Here is a 15,641-nt window from a genome sequence, read left to right on the forward strand (position 1 = left end):
TTTAAACCAAATAAAGATAATAGGTAGGTTTCAGAAATTTACTCGGAGCAGTAGGGTAGGTGGGTCTTTCTTACTCACTCCTGTCCACAAAGAGGAGGGGAGGAAGGAGGTGGAGAAGGGCTGGTGTGGGACACTGGGTGCAGCTGGAACGGGGGGGGGGGGCATGAATGACCCTGGGGACACAAAGTCCCCCTCGGGTTCTTCCCCGGGACGGGAAAGCTGCCCTGCTGGCAGCGATTGCCCACAGCCCACGTGGGGACACCCGGTGTGCAGCCCCCTGCCTGGCATCGCCACCCCAGGGACTGTCTCGGTCTCTGCTCCCCCGGCCCGGCCGTTGTGGGGCACCGGGAGTGAGGGTCTGAGAGGGGCGTGGGGTGGGGTCAGGGGCCGGTTGTGACTCTCGCTCTTTGTGACTTGGGGGCCTCTGACCGCCAGGGAGGGTCTTTGTGACCAACAGCCCTGCGCCTGATGGGGCTTCGTGACCCCGAGCCGGAGCGGTGCGCCCCGTCTTTCCCCGAGGATGCCATGGCCCGGCGCCCCGGCCCCCACCCCCACGCCTCGGACGGCAGCCCCGGCTCCGGGTCCAGCGCTGACGCCACTGACCGCGGCCCCCGGCGACCCGCGTCCCACACGCGCCGCCACCCGCGCCGGCCCCGCCGCAGCCGCTCCGGACGCCCCCCGCCGCCCGCGCGCCCGCGCAACCCCACGCCCCGCGCCGGCCGCCGCGCCGCTGCCCCCGGGCCCCGCGCCCGGCTCCCCGCGCAGGCGCGGCTTGCACAATGCGCCGCGCAAACCCGGCCCGTTGCCCCGGGCAACCACGGGACGCCTGGCGGCGCGGCGGGGGGCGGGGGCGCAGCGCGCGCCACGGGGCCGGTCGCGGGTGAGCACTGGCCCCGCTCGCCTCGGAACCCCGGCCCTGTGCCCCTGCGGATGCCGGACAGCGCCCCGCGCCCCGTCCGGCTCGAGCCCTCGGGATCCCCGACGCGCCCGCCCCAGCGCAGGGACCGCGGACCCCGTCCCCCGTCCCCACCGCCCCCGGCCCCAGACTCCCGGACGTGGTGCTCGGGAGCCCAGAACCGCTCTTCCGCGGACGCCCGGCCTCCACCCCAGCCCGGACCGGCCCGCGCCCTCACCTCGCCCTCGGGAGCGCAGACCTCCCCTTGCGCACCCAGACTGGCCCCTCTCTCCCCAGACTGCCCCGACCCTACCTACACCTGCGCTCCCCGCAGCCTGGCTTTAGAGCCCGGCCCCGCCCCGCCCCGCGGGGATGCCCTCCGGCCCGGAGCCCTCGCCGACGCCCCCTCTCCTTGCAGGGGCGCGAGCGGGCGCGAGGAGGGGCGAGCTGCCGGAGGCCGGCATGGAGCCCGCAGAGAGGAAGAGGCTCCCGTCCGCTTCCCTGGAAGGAGACCCGGGAGAAGAGAACAGTCAGTGTCGTCCTCGCCCGCCGTCTGGGGACTCGCGGTTCGAGGCGCGAGCGGGGCGGGGGCGCGCGGCTGAGACGCAGCGCTGGGCGGGGGCTTGACTCGGGACCCGGGGCGTGATGCCCCTTCCCGGAGCTCCACCCCCCACCTCCGCCACGTCCCGCCCTGCCCCCTCCGGCCCCCTGCCCTCCACCTTCCTGCTCTCCAAGAGGGTCGACTTCAGAGCTCAGCTTGGGAAAGGGGCGCCAAGTCCGCTGCTTGGGTTAGCGCACGGGGCCAGGGGCGCGCCGGCCGGCCCTTCCCTAGAGCTGAGTAATGGGCGCTAACCCTAACCCTAACCCTTCCTGCCCCGTGCGCTCCTTCTCGCAGGGGCGCACCTGGGGGCGAGCTCGCGGGGTCCAAGGCGGGCTCCTGCTCAGCTTTAGGCCACCGCGGGAGAAAGAGGCCCAGCTGTTCCCCATCCAGGCCAGCGGTGGGCCTCGTCCTGTTCAATCTGGGCACTGGGTGCGTGTGCGGGGCGTCTCACTGTGGTTTCCTCTCCACTTTCCTTTCTGGGGTCTTTGTGGAGTGTCCCTGCTAGTCTTTCGGCCGTTATTAACTGGGCTGTGGCTTTCCCTTCTTGAGTGGTAGGAGTTTTTGGCCTCTGCTGGATGGACATCAGTTCTTTGTCGGTTACATGGATTATAAGGACCTCCCGGTCCCTGGAGGGTGTTTCCAGCAACTTACCAGTCCATCTGAAAATCACCTTCTTAGTTGTAAGAACCTTTAATAGTCAATCTTTTCTTCTGTAGGTAGTGCTTTTTTGAGTCTTACTAGGAAATCTGTATCCACCCCATTGTCCAGAAAACAGTATCCTGTTTTCCTTTGGAAACTTTGTAATGTAATATTTCATATTCACCTCCACAGTTCACAGGGATTGTGTCCTTGGAGTGAGGTAGGAGTGCGTGGGCAAACATTCAGTCTTCCCCCATGTGAATATCTAATTGACCCCGGTGGGCCCTGCAACCTCACCTTTGTGGAAAATCAGGCCAAACCTATTTTTTGTTTTCCATTCTGTTTTATTGATTTCTTTGCCTATCCTGAGTCCATACTACCCTGTTTTAATTGCAATAGCTTTATAATAAGTCTTAATATTTTGTAGTGTGAGTCTTCTGACTTTGTCCTTTAAGATTTGTTTAGGTTTTCTTAGACTTTTGCATTATCATATAAATTTTAGAATCAAATTATTAATTTAACCCACACCCCCCCACACACAAATCCTGCTAGGATTTTAATTTTGGTTACGTTGAATCCATAGATCAATTTGCGTGAAACCTAACATTTTATCAATATTGAGTCTTTCAACCCAGGAACATTTATTTCTTTGATTCTTGTCAATAGTGTTTCGTAGTTTTCAGAGTACAGATATGAGAGACTCCTTTTGTTAGATTTACTCCTAGATCTGTGATGTTTTTTAGAGATGACATTGTTGAGTTTCACTTTCTAGTAATTCTGCGTATAGAGAAATACAATTAATTTTATTGTACTGACTTGGCATTTGGTTACTTTGCTAACTAGTTCTTTTTTTTTTTTTTAAGATTTATTTATTTATTTGACAGACAGAGATCACAAGCAGGCAGAGAGAGAGAGAAGAGGAAACAGGCTCCCTGTTGAGCAGAGAGCCTGAAGCAGGGCTCGATCCCAGGACCCTGGGATCATGACCTGAAGGCAGAGGCTTTAACCCGCTGAGCCACCCAGGCGCCCCCACTTTGCTAACTAGTTCTAATACCTAGTAGATTCATGGAGATTTCTTACATACACAGTCATAATCTGTAAATCTTTTCAGTTTTTAGACATTTTTTCCCTTTTCTTGCATTATTGTGTTGTCTAGTACTTTCAGTATAATGTTGAACAGAAATGATATAATGGACAACTTTTTTAGTTCCCAAACTGAGGGAGAAAAGCGTTCAATATTTCACCATGAAGTATGCTGCTGCTCTAGGCTTTTTAAAGGAAGTTCTCTTTTATTCCTGGTTTACTGATAAATTTTTTAATGAATAGTTCTAACATTTTATCATGTGCTTTCTTCTGCATCTATTGAGATGATAATGTATTTTTAACTTTTAGTCTATTAATGTGGTATATTATGTTAATGGATTTTCAAATATTAAACCAACTTTATATTCCTGGAATAAATGTCACATGGTTGTATTGTATTGTTTTGTACAACTGGATCTGAGTTACAAAGTTTAGGATTTTTATGCCTCTTTTAATGAATGAGTTGGCGGTGCTATTTTTTTATTATAATGTCCTTGTTAGGTTTTGGTATTAAATTTATGACCACCTAAAAAGGAACTGAAAGGGTTTATTATTTCCTTATTCAATGAGAGGGCTCATATAAGATATTTTCCCCCCTAATGTTTGGAAAGATTGATCTGTGATGCCATCTAGACCTGGAGTTTTCATTATGGGAAGTTTTTAGTTAGGGAACTAATTTCTTAACCAAAAATAAGCCTACCTGGATTTTCTGAGGTTTTTTGGGTCAGTTTTGATAAAGCTGTTTTTATCAAGGAAAATACTAATTTCCTATAACTGTCCAATTATTGGCATGTGGATGTTCATAACATCTTATCATTTTAACATCTGTACAGTCAGTAATGATGTTCCCTTTTTCATTCTTGATATTGTATATTTGTGTTTTCTCATTTTTCTTGAAAAAGTTTATCAATTAAAAATTGTTTCAGTGATCCAACTTTTGGTTTGTTAATTTTCTCTATGGCACATTTATTTTCTATTTAACTGAATTCTGCTCTTCATTATTTTCTTTCTTTTACTTTCTTTTTGTTTAATTGTTCCTTTGCTAGCCTGTTTGGATGGTAGCTCAGATAGCTTTCCATTTGTTTTCTAATATATGAATTTAAATTTATAAATTTCTCTCTAATCACTATTTTAGCTGCATTATAATATTTTGATATGTCATATTTTTATTATCATTCAGCTCAAATCATTTTTGAGATTCTCCTTTGGTCCGTGTTTTTATTTCTTATTTATTTTATTTTATTTTTATTTTTTTTAAAGATTTTATTTATTTATTTTACAGAGAGAGATCACAAGTAGGCAGAGAGGCAGGCAGAGAGAGAGAGAGGAGGAAGCAGGCTCCTGCCGAGCAGAGAGCCCGATGCAGGGCTCGATCCCAGGGCCCTGAGATCAGGACCTGAGCTGAAGGCAGTGGCTTAACCGACTGAGCCACCCAGGTGCCTCTACTTTCGGAATTTTTATATCTCCCTGACAAATTGATCCTTTTAATATTAGAGAGTACCTCTCTTTTGTTTTTAGTAATGACTTTATGAAATTTTTGTTAATATTTAGTAAGTATCTCTGACATTTTTTTTAAATTTTTTTAAAAGATTTTATTTATTTATTTGACACAGAGAGATCACAAGTAGGCAGAGAGGCAGGCAGAGAGAGAGAGAGGAGGAAGCAGGCTCCCCGCCAAGCAGAGAGCCCGATGTGGGGCTCGATCCCAGGACCCTGAGAGCACGACCCGAGCCGAAGGCAGAGGCTCAACCCACTGAGCCACCCAGGTGCCCCTCTAAGTGACATTTTATAACTAAACTCCTTTTCCACATTTGATCAGGTGGACAGTAATTCCTCACTAAAATCCAGCACCCAGAATACATTGCGTTTCCCCAGGAAGCCCCAGAGTCGGTTTGCTCAGATTGAGCCGTGGTCGGGAACCACACACGGCATCAGGCTATCCTGTCTGTTCCCGGAGCGGCCACTCCTCTCGCCTGGTGTTTCCAGGATCTGGGCCTGAGGAGGACGGCCTGTTGTTCCGGAGCAAGTCCTGCGTCGGGACTCTTCTGGCTGTTGCCTGGGCCGGTTTCCTCTCCTCTGCCCCCTCTGTGGACCCTGTGATCTGGCGATGGGCGCCGGAGACCTGATGAGAGTGGCCTTTGGTTTTGCCAAGTGTTTTGCCAAGACTCCTGGGGGGTGGAGCTCTGGCCCTGACTTGCCATCTGGCCGTGCCGTCGCCGGTGCTGCCGCCAGCTGCCGGACCAGAACTGGCCAGACCCCTCCGTGGTAGGGTTGTGTGTCCTGTGGCCACGTGAGGAGCTATGTCGGGGCACCTGGTGACGGCCCAAAGCCCCTGAGTGGGGGTGGGGGGAAATCCCTCTGCGCTGGGACTGGAGGTTGGGTAGGAGGTCGTGCCAGAGGTTGACCAGAGAGCACTTCCCGAGGGAGGCACACGGGCCTGGTCACGGGATGTCGTCCGGCCCCTAGGTGCTCTGACGTCCCCACCACTGCTGCACCCGCTCACCTGCCCCTCCCCTCCCCTCCCGGGGCAGGGGGCAGGTGCCTTGAATAGCTGGGAAGGCTAGAGACGAGGAACTGCCCCCTCCTCAGCCTCGGTGAAGTCCTGATCCTTCCAGAAGGTGTACCCAGGTGCGGATTCCTGCCCCGCAGTCTGGGTTTCCAGGGAAGGTGCGGGCATCTCTTACGGCCCAGGGGGAGGATTGTTTGTGCCTCTCTCTCTCTCTCTCTCGTCTACCGGACATCTGGACTGGGTCTGGCTGTCATACTCCTTGACGCTCCCAGCGGTCTGCACTGGGGGCTCCCGCCTCTGCACGCCGCTTCTGCATCTTTTTGTGTCCCCCATCCGAGGCTGTAAGGGTGTCAAGATGCCCGGAGGTCACCTGAGGCTCCCAGTGTCCCAGCCCAGGAATCCCAGCTCTTCAGAGAGCTCAGTTCCCTCCAGCCAGGGCAGCCCGGGGTTTGAAACCAAAGGCCGGGTGCCACAGAGGGGCCCTTCCGGGCTGCTCCTGTGTGTGTCTGTTCACTGCGAGTTTTCAGCTAAATGGAAATTGGGGATAATTAAGACTCTCTGTGTCTGTGGAGATGGGATTTGTGACTTTTCCTGACCCTCTTACTGTGGTGCAGTTTACAAAGCTTTTCCAAGCCAGCCTTGAAGTGACACCAGGCGACCGTGGGGTGTATGGTTCTGTCATCTGTGTGTGTGAGTCACACACATCTGTGTGTGTGCTGGCCTTTTCTACTCTCAGAATGTGTTGTGCGAGACGAGATGTTCTGTACCATTCACCCACGAAGCCATTAGCCCTGGAGTTGTACGGATGAGAAGGTTTTAAATAGCATTTTTATGCCTCTTCTCATTTTTATAAGTTGGTCTCACCAATTGTTTTTTTTTTTTAAAGATTTTATTTATTTGACAGACAGAGATCAGAAGTAGGCAGAGAAGCAGGCAGAGAGAGAGGAGGAAGCAGGCTCCCTGCTAAGCACAGAGCCCGATATGGGGCTCGATCCCAGGACCCTGAGATCATGACCCCAGCCAAAGGCAGAGGCTTTAACCCACTGAGCCACCCAGGCACCCCTCACCAATTGTTTTCTAATATTATTAGTTGTAAATCTCTGGCTTGACTAAAATATTTCATCAGTATCTCCTTTCTTCTTGTATTTCTTTGGGTTTGAATTTACTGTTCTCTCTAACATCTTGAGACGGACGCTTAACTCGCTGTTTTTAGCCTTTGCTATTTTCGAATATACGCATCTACAGCTAAAAATCTCTTTATAAATACAACCTAACTACAGCCCAGAGATCTGGTGTTTGGTATTTTAATCAGCATTTAGCTAAGAAGTACGCAGTGCTTTCCACCTCAGTTCGTCTGGCCACGGGTCACTTGGCGCACGTGTGCGGGCTGACCCCCGACTCGGTCGCTCTGTGGCCTGAGGGCGATCGGCTCCCACCCGACCTCCTCGAAGGTGTGCTTTCCCTCACGCCGCCGTGTCCTGGAGGCAGGTGCAGGGCCCTGGGCGTGCTCACGCGGCGACGTTGCGATCTTTGTCCTCACAGACCTTTGTCTCCTGCTCGGTCCCTGACAGCCCACGTGCGCGGCACGCGTCTGTGGCCTCCGTGTCGCGTCCTGTCGCTCTGCCAGCTGTGGCTTCGCTCATTCTCAGCCCACGTCTTGGACCGGGGTGCCGGGGCCGCGTCCTTGGGACTCCCAACCCCCCCACCCTCCCTCTCTTCGGGCTTTTGGCGCCGCGGACCCCACACGGACGGAACCACTCCGTGGCCTGCCTTCCGTGCTGGGCTTCGTGGGACGTCGACACTGAGAGTATTTTTTCCCAGTTGGTGCTTTGCATTCTCCTTTTCTTGACAGAGCAGAGCATGTCATTTCCCCAACTTTGACTTTTACGGCTGGTGCTTTCTGCCAGACGCTTTGTGTGTCTAGCTCTCACGTGGAGGCCCGTGGTCTGCGGCAGGTGAACGGTTGCGTGTCCTCTGCTGGGGTTTGATTTGTTTTCTGCATGTGGACCTGCCGTTGTTGGAGCCCCCCTGCCCCCACCAAGGGCGTTGCTGCTTGTGTCTGTATTGGTTGGCCGTGCGGATGTGGGTCTCCGGGGCCCACGGAGGGAGGAGGAACAGCGGGCGGGTGGATGGGCGTCCGCTGCCGGCCTGTCCCCCTGTGATGCTCCTCGGACATCCAGGTGCCGGGAGTCCCGGTGCTGTCCGGAGGTCACCTGGTGTCGGGGGACGGCCTGGGTGTGGTGGAATTGAAAGCCACCCGACAAGGTGAGCTGGCCCAGGGAGTGCGTATGGACTGGAAGCATGGAGTCTGAGGCAAGGCCCAGGCAGTTCAAGGTTAGGGCTTAGGGAGAGAGAAGGGGCTGCGGGGAGGCGGGGAGGGGGGCCAATGGGAGCAGGGCTGGCTGGCCAAGAGTCTGGTGGTCCAAGGAGCCCGGGCCAGGGGACTGGCCACGGGATCGGCTTATGCGTGTGCGATGACAGCATGAGCCGTGTCCCTGGTGGAGCCCAGCAGAGGGCGGAACGCAGGGGTGTGGAGGGGAGGGATGCAGAGAGGCAGGTTTGCATCTTAATCTTTAAGGTGTTTGCACTAGAACTTGGTGAGTGCTGCTGGGAGCCTGTCGCCCAGACGGAGACGGAGGGGGGTGGTCGTGGTGTGGCCACAAAGCAGGTGGGGCACCCAGCAAGGAGAGAGGGAGCCCAAGCCAGCGCTGCCGGGCCTGGGGGCTGGGGGCCGAGAGCGGGCATCACCTGGGGATGGCCGGCTGGGGGGTACAGCCTGGGGAGGACGCTGAGGGCTTGCTGGGGGGTCTGGGGGCCGGAGGTGGGCTGGGCTTCCTTCCCGAGCAACCCTGTGCAATTCACCTCTGCCTGGATGTCTCTTTCTCTCCTGCAGAATTAAAACGAGGAATTTCCCAAGACTCGACTTCTTCTCCCAAATTAGACAGATACAAAATAGCAAGACAATTAACAGAAAAGGCCATCAAGGTAAATGCCCTTTGGGGCTGGAGGGACACTTTTATACAGTTTCATTTATTTCAGCAATCTCTTCATCCAACATGGGTCAAGCCTCACAACTCTGAGGTCAAGAGTCACAGGCTATTCAGACTGAGCCAGCCAGGCACCCCGAGGTGGGGGAGGATGCTTTGTAAATGCAGAAACTTATTTCAGAACCTGGAGAGCCGGTGGGCTGCCTCTGATGCGCTGAGTTCTCCAGCTGTGGGCAGTCCGCCGGCCTGGCCTGGGCCCGGACCCCAGCGCGGGGACCGTGGAGGGACGGGGGGCAGGTGCTGGTGCTGTCTGCCCGGGAGTGGAGGGCCCGTCTGCGACCCTGAGAGCACCAGCAGCCGTTGCCAGGGGAGGCCGTATTCCGGGGCTTTGCGCTGAGCTGGGCTCTTGCTCAGGATGCCGGCAAGTAGAGCGGGGACATCCGGCGCATCACCTGTGGGGGCCTGCTCCTGAGGCCCAATGCGCAGCTGCGGAGCTGGGGTCCCCAGTGCAGGGTCACGGTGTGACCCTGGCGCGCCGGCTGCGCATTGGCCAACCGCCCTGCCCTGGGGAGCGGGACCCTGCCGCCTGCCAGGTCCCTGCGGCTGTGTGTGCTCTCGGCAACGTCATACCGACCAGCCTACCAGCGTAATAATTTGCGGGTTTTCCCCTGAAACCTAAAAACAGCTGAACGTCCAGGGCCACAGGCACCCCTCTAAGCATAGCGTCAGCTGCTTCCACAGGCTTCTGTGTTATAATACTTCTGTTGAGATGTAGTTTGAAGTATTTATGATTCATAGTATTACTTTTCATTGATCGGAGTTCCTCAAAACTAGAGTTCATGCATATCTATCCTTCTGGGTTTTTTTCTATTTTTTTCACGTACACAAAATTGTTTCATTTTATTTTTTATTTTATTATTATTTTTTACTTTTTATTGAAATTCAACTTAGTTAACATATGGTTAGTGCGTTTCCAGTTTCAGGCACAGAGGTCGGTGACTCACCAGCCGCACGTGACGCCCCGCTCCTTCCCTCCCACCCCGCCCTTCGCGCCCGTCACCCGTTACCCCGTCCCAGCCCCTGTCCTCCAGCAGCCCTCAGTTTGTTTCTAGAGTTCAGGTTCTCTTGTGCTGTGTCTCCCTCTCTGATTTCGTCTTATTTTATTTTCCTCCCTCCGTGCTCCTGTTTTGTTTCTTAAACTCCACGTATGACAAGATCTGGGATCATTGTCTGTCTCTGACTCACTGACTTTGCTCAGCATAACACCCGCCCGTTTCATCCATGTCGTTGCAAACGGCAAGATTTCATTTTTGATGGCTGCGTAGTAATCCACTGTGTGTATACAGCACATGTTTGTCCGTTCATCTGTCGTTGGACATCTGGGCTCCTCCCACAGTTGGGCTGTTGTGGATGTTGCTGCTATGAACTTTGGGGCACATGTGCCCCCTCAGATCGCTATGTTTGTACCCTTTGGATAAATGCTGGGGTGTTTTCTAATTATGTTGTTACTGATTTCTAGCTCGGCTGCGTACGGTTGCGGGCGCCGTGTGCGTGTAAATGTGCTCTGACTTGCTTGGAGCCCAGCCTCTTGGGTGTGTCCCGGGGAGCCGACAGGGCAGAGCTGCTTATCTGTGCGGTTCAAGTCTTCGAGGCCGACTGGACCCTCTGGTCTGCGGGTCCGTCTCTCACCGAGAGAAGCACGTTAGATACCCTTGGGCAGTGTGGATCCCTTCACGTTGTGGCTGTCAGTTTTCACTTCATATAACTTAACTGCTTTCTTACCAGGAGCAGACAAAATATGTTCTTGGTGAATTCAGTCTTTTTGTAAATTATGGTGTGATTTTCTTTGATCTAGGGTTTTCTTTTGTCCCAAAGGCTGCTTTGTCTCATGCTTAGATCCTCTTATGTTCTACTGACCTGTATGCGACTACCTTTGACTTTCTCTTGTAAACAGTGTGGACTGGGGTTCTAGAAATCCAGCCGGCACGCCTCACCTTCTTCCGGAGGCCTTTGGTGTGTTTATCCACAAGTGCACCCCTGGGGTCCACAGACGTCACCCTGTGTCCCTGGCTGCTTCCCTCGCCCCGTCCGCCTTGTCTGGTCAGCTTCCCCCTCATTTTGTGCCTCCTTGTGGACCGATTACAGTTTCAATTCCATTTCCCTCTTATATCTTACAGGTCTCATGCTCTGTTTTGCTTCCTTTTGTGGTTCCCTGAGGAATTTTATTCTGTTCATTAAAACAGTCTGCTTTTCCAAGGTCGTTCGGTTTGACCGTAAGCATGGCTGTAGTTCTGGCTGGAGCACAGGGTGCTGGCGCTCTTGCCTCTGCGTCACCGCAGCCCCTCCGTGGCCAAGGTCGCCCCATCCTCCGTCCTGGTGCACAGCCCTGTGGGGGACGAGGGCAGGCTTTGGACAGGTTTCCTGCACAGAAGGAGGCCGAGAGAGGTCCTTTGAACTGCTGGGTGTTTCCTGTGGGTTTCCTGTGACCTGGACTCACAGCCTCCGGCCCCAGGCACGAGCTTCCTTGCGCATGTTCCTGGGAGAGGTGTGCAGGTTCTCCTCGTGGGAACTATAGGGTACGTCGACTGCCGATGTGGGTCACAAATTGCCATGAGCTTAAACATACCCATTTGTTATCTCACAGCTTCTGTGGGGTCCTCTGCTCAGGGTCCTTCGGGGCTGAAATGAGGCATCAGCTGGTCTGGAGGCTCAGCTGGGAAGGCATCTGCTTTCAGGCTCCCTGGGCTGGTTGGCAGGGCTCATTCCCTTGTGGCTGAAATGCTGGTTTCTTCAGAGCTGACTGTGGGGAGAAAGTCTCTGCTGCTTTGAATCTCCAAGTTCAGGGATGCCCTGGACCCTCTTTTCAAGAGGTGCGCCTGATTAGGCCAGGCCCACCCACAAGAGTCTGTCTTTTGATTCGTTCAAAGTCATCTAATTAAGGACACCATGAGTTTGAGCCACTCCCCTCCTGCCCAGCCTTCCCTACCTGCTCCCACGAACTCGTGAGGCACTAAGCTAACTGCTGAGCCTGCCCTACGGCTGTTGCACTCTGGGACCCTGTCCAGGTGAAGGTGTGCGGGCTGGACCTCAGCAGCATGGGCCCAGGGGCTCTAGCATGACCGTCACTCTCCCGTCTCCCATCCCTCAGCTGGGACGACCTGGGTGCACACCACCTGCTGCCATCTCTCTTCCTGGTCCCCAGGCAGCTGTGTGTGTTTCCACACTCACCGGCGAGTCCCCAGCCCCTGTGCTGGCCTCATACTGTGCTGGCCTCCGGCCCTCCTTGGCTGGTTGAATGGCTCTTCCCTCTCACTCCTCGAACCTCAGGCACCCAACCCCTCACCCCCACGCATGAGAGACTGAGACTGTCCCCTTCGTAGAGAAAAGAAAGCATTAGAGTGCAAGGCGCACGAGGAACGAGCGTGCGCACGGTGGGGCCCTGCTCCGTGCCCGCGCGTGTGTGTGCGCGCACGCACTCTCGGGTGTTTCCCTGCGTTCCTCTTGGAGCGGGACTTGAGGGTCCTCCCCTCACAGACAGTTCACCGCCTTGCATTTCGTTCTTTAATTTGAAATCTGCTCTTGCAATTTGAGGAAAAGAAGATTTTCTCCATCTACGGGCACTACCCGGTGATACGGGCCACCCTTCGAAGAAAGGGCTGGGTGGAGAAGAAGTTCCACTTTTTGCCCAAGGTCATCCCGAATGTGGACGATGACAATGCAGAGGCGACGGGTACAGTATCGAGGTGTCTTGTCCCTCGGTGTAAGGCTTGTGTGTGTGTCTGACACACCCTCCGGGGAGTGCCGTTCTGGCCCTCGGGGCCCGTGACCCGGGCCTCTCCTGCGTGTGCGGGGGTCTCCCCGGGGCCGTCGCCCTCCTAGCCAGCCCCACACCAGGCCTGTGCTTTCCAGACCTGGTCCCCCCCGCCCACACCCACGACGGGCCACCCGCCCCCGTGTCCAGGCCGTTGTCGCTGTCCTTCAGGGGCCTCACCCTGTGTGTCCCTCCTCTGGCCCTGGGTCCCCACAGGTCGTGCGTCCCACTGCAGACGGCATCTGTGCGTTCTTGGCCCCGGCATCTGCACAGGGCCGGCTCCCACAGGGCGGCTCAGACCCGCAAGAACCTTGTCACCACCCCACTCCCCGCGCCCTGCCCCCGGCTCAGACCTGTGAGAACCTTGTCACCACCCCACTCCCCGCGCCCCGCCCCCCCCACTCACCCCCAGGCTGTGTGGCCCCCAGGTGTGGCCCGACCCCGGCACTGCACCCGGCAGAGGGCCCGAGTGGCAGACCCTGGGGCGGGTCAACGTCGCCTGAGCCTGATGCCGCCCTGCCCCGTGTCGGGACCCGCGAACGTGCCCCGGGGTCGCACTGCCACGGAGTGGGCGAGTGCGCTGCGGCCGCGGCGGCTGCCGGCTAAGGGGTGTGGGGCCGCGCCGAGGGGCTCACCCTGACCAGCTGACGGCTCTCCGGGGGTCGTGTTTGCAGAACACAAACACACTGAAGGCAAAGAAAATCAAGAAGCGGCTCTGGAGACGACAGACGACATCCACGATGTGATGGTAGGTCTCCACCCTGTGCTCCCGCGGCCGGACGGGCCCCCATCTCCCCATGCCCCTCACAGTCACCGTCCCTGGGCCTTGTCCCGGGGACAGGTGGCAAAGCCGATCACACCGGGCTCTGAGCTTGTGGTGTCCGAGTACACCCGTGTACATGCGTGTGCTTCTCTGTGCACGCGCGTGTGTGCATGTACACACGTGCATCTGTGTGTGTGTGCTCGTGTGTGTCCCCGTGCACCGTGTGCGACATGCCCTTCATACTGTTGTCGACGGCTGATGCCACCTTGAACAAACGGGACTCATGCCAGAAAGTGACAGCAGAAGCTCGGACATCGCTGCGAGCGGGAAGGCGGGCTCTGAGTCCAGCTCTGGGACAAAGTTTGGGAAGTGATGCTGGCGGCCAGATCCCCGCTCCCTCCGGGCACTCCTGTTGGCACTGGGGCAGGGGGAGCCCAGTCCTGCCCTAACCCGGGGTCGAGGTAGACCAGCCCGTGTTGCAGAAGAGCGGGTGTGTCCTCAGATGTTGGACTGAAGAGAATGGCCCTGCAAGGTCTTCAGGGTGTCAGAATTTTGGAAAAGGTGTTCCTTTCCTTGTATCTCTTTGGGAAGAAATTTTGACCACGCAGGTGCTTGGTTTGTGCACATAGAATCAGAGCTGCCCGGGCTGCCCTGGGTCTAGTTGCGGCCGTACAGTGAGGTCCCTGTGCCCCACTGGCCCTGGCCACCTGCTCCGAAGGGGGGGCCAGAAGGGGGGCTGTCTCCCACAGTCTCTGGGACAGGAGGCAGTGCACTCACACCACGCCCACATGTGGCATGTTCCTGAGCCCCACAGGGGCACCCACGGAGCGGGCAGCTCAGACCTCACTCAGCCGCACGCACAGGGGCCCCTCTAGGTGCAGAGCCTGGCCTTGCTTCCCGAGCGCAGAGCCCCCACGTGCGGGTATGACCCCCAGTGCGGCACACCATAGCCCCCAAGGAACGCGGCGGCCAGCCTTCCAGACCAGAGAGACACAGAACGCATACCTCAGTGTCATTTAATACCTGGTTTGCTCAGTACGGAGGTGCCTCAGAAAGCTAAAAGTAGAGGTTCCCTCGGACCCAGCAGCTGCACTCGTGCATATTTGCCCAAAGGCACCAACGCAGTGAGGAGAAGGGGCACCTGCGCCCAGGCTCGCCGCACGGCACCCGCGGTAGCCCCTGGGGGAGAGCCCAGATGTGCGTGGACAGACCGATGGGTGAGGGGCGTGGCTCACATCCCTGGCGGGAGGGTGCGCGGCCGTCGGAAACGAAGCTTTGCCGCCGGCAGGGACGAGCACGGGCCTGGAAGGCGCGACGCTGAGTAGAGCGGGCCGGTCCAAGAAAGACAATCGCCACGCGACCTCGCTCGTGTGTGAGACTCCAGGAACAGAACAGGGGATTGCAGGGCAAGGGGGGAGAGAGAGAGGTGGGCAAACCACAAGACACTCTTAAGGAAAGAGAACACACTGAGCTCGATGGGGACGGGCCTCAAGGAGGGCCCTCGTGACGCCTGGTGTCCCACGAAAGTGACGATCCTGAATCCGCCATCGGAAACCGATTTTACTGTGCACGCTAACTAGCTGAAATTCAAAGAAAAACTAGGGAAAAGGCTGATTTCCCTCACTCTGGCTTACATCCCGACACCCAAAGATGCGAAGCTTGGATAGAGGGTGTTGGTAAGGGTCTTTTTCTTGCCAGTCCAGGTTGGTAAAAAACGAAATGCCGTACTTCCTCTGGACTATCAAGAGGGACGTGGTCGACTATCACAGCCTGAGCTGCGACCAGATGCTGAACCACTACGGGAAGACGGCTTCCTTCACCACCAAGGTGAGATGGGGGGGAGGGGCGGCGGGGGGGCAGGTGCAGGGCAGCACCTCGTCTCCTGCAGCTCCGTGGCTGAGTTTGGGGGGGCGCGTGTGGACTGGCCGCCTCCTGGCTCCTCCCCAGGAAGACCTCCGCCCGGGCAGGGGCCGCTGCCCGCTGCCAGTGTCTAGAGGCCACCAGCTCGGCTCCACTCACACCGCCAGAGCCCCAGGCACCCTTGGCCCTGTGTCATCCCTCTGGGTGCACAGGCCGAACCTCAGGAGGGGCGGGGTGGGGGGGTTGGCTGCTTCCAGAGCCCGCATAAACTCTGTGTCCCGCGGAGACCCTGGGTCCCAGGGAGAGCCAGGCCACCTCCCCTGCACAGGGCCTTTTGGCTGCAGCGGGGCATGGGCACCTCCTGTCCTCACTGCCTTTTGGTCCTGCAGCCCATCCCGAGACTCCAAGGGCTGAGGTCCAGGGGCGGGGTCCGCCCGGGTGGAGAGGCCTGCCGGTACCCACGCGGGAGAGGTGGGGTAGAGCCGCTTCTGGG

The 15,641-nt window shown here is 56.3% G+C and overlaps 1 protein-coding gene across 9 annotated transcripts in view; it reads left to right on the forward strand.

The window, feature by feature from the left end:
• The first annotated feature begins 847 nt into the window (after positions 1-847).
• Positions 848-15,641, forward strand: part of TTLL8 (tubulin tyrosine ligase like 8) — a 47,204-nt gene continuing 32,410 nt past the window's right edge. For 6 of the 9 annotated variants that reach the window (XR_006608858.1, XR_006608859.1, XR_006608861.1 and 3 more), the window contains exons 1-5: positions 893-1,424; positions 8,621-8,712; positions 12,306-12,444; positions 13,200-13,273; positions 14,987-15,115. Coding sequence is in view for 3 of the 9 variants with exons in the window: in XM_045087598.1 (XP_044943533.1) it covers positions 1,268-1,424; positions 8,621-8,712; positions 12,306-12,444; positions 13,200-13,273; positions 14,987-15,115 (591 nt within the window). In the remaining 6 variants the exon portion in view is untranslated. The other 3 variants (XR_006608860.1, XR_006608862.1, XR_006608863.1) reach the window with 3 other exon arrangements.

Source organism: Mustela putorius, unplaced genomic scaffold (genome assembly GCF_011764305.1).
Source record: "Mustela putorius furo isolate JIRA1106 unplaced genomic scaffold, ASM1176430v1.1 tig00001419_pilon_pilon_pilon, whole genome shotgun sequence".
In the NCBI taxonomy this organism is placed as follows: Eukaryota; Metazoa; Chordata; class Mammalia; order Carnivora; family Mustelidae; genus Mustela; species Mustela putorius.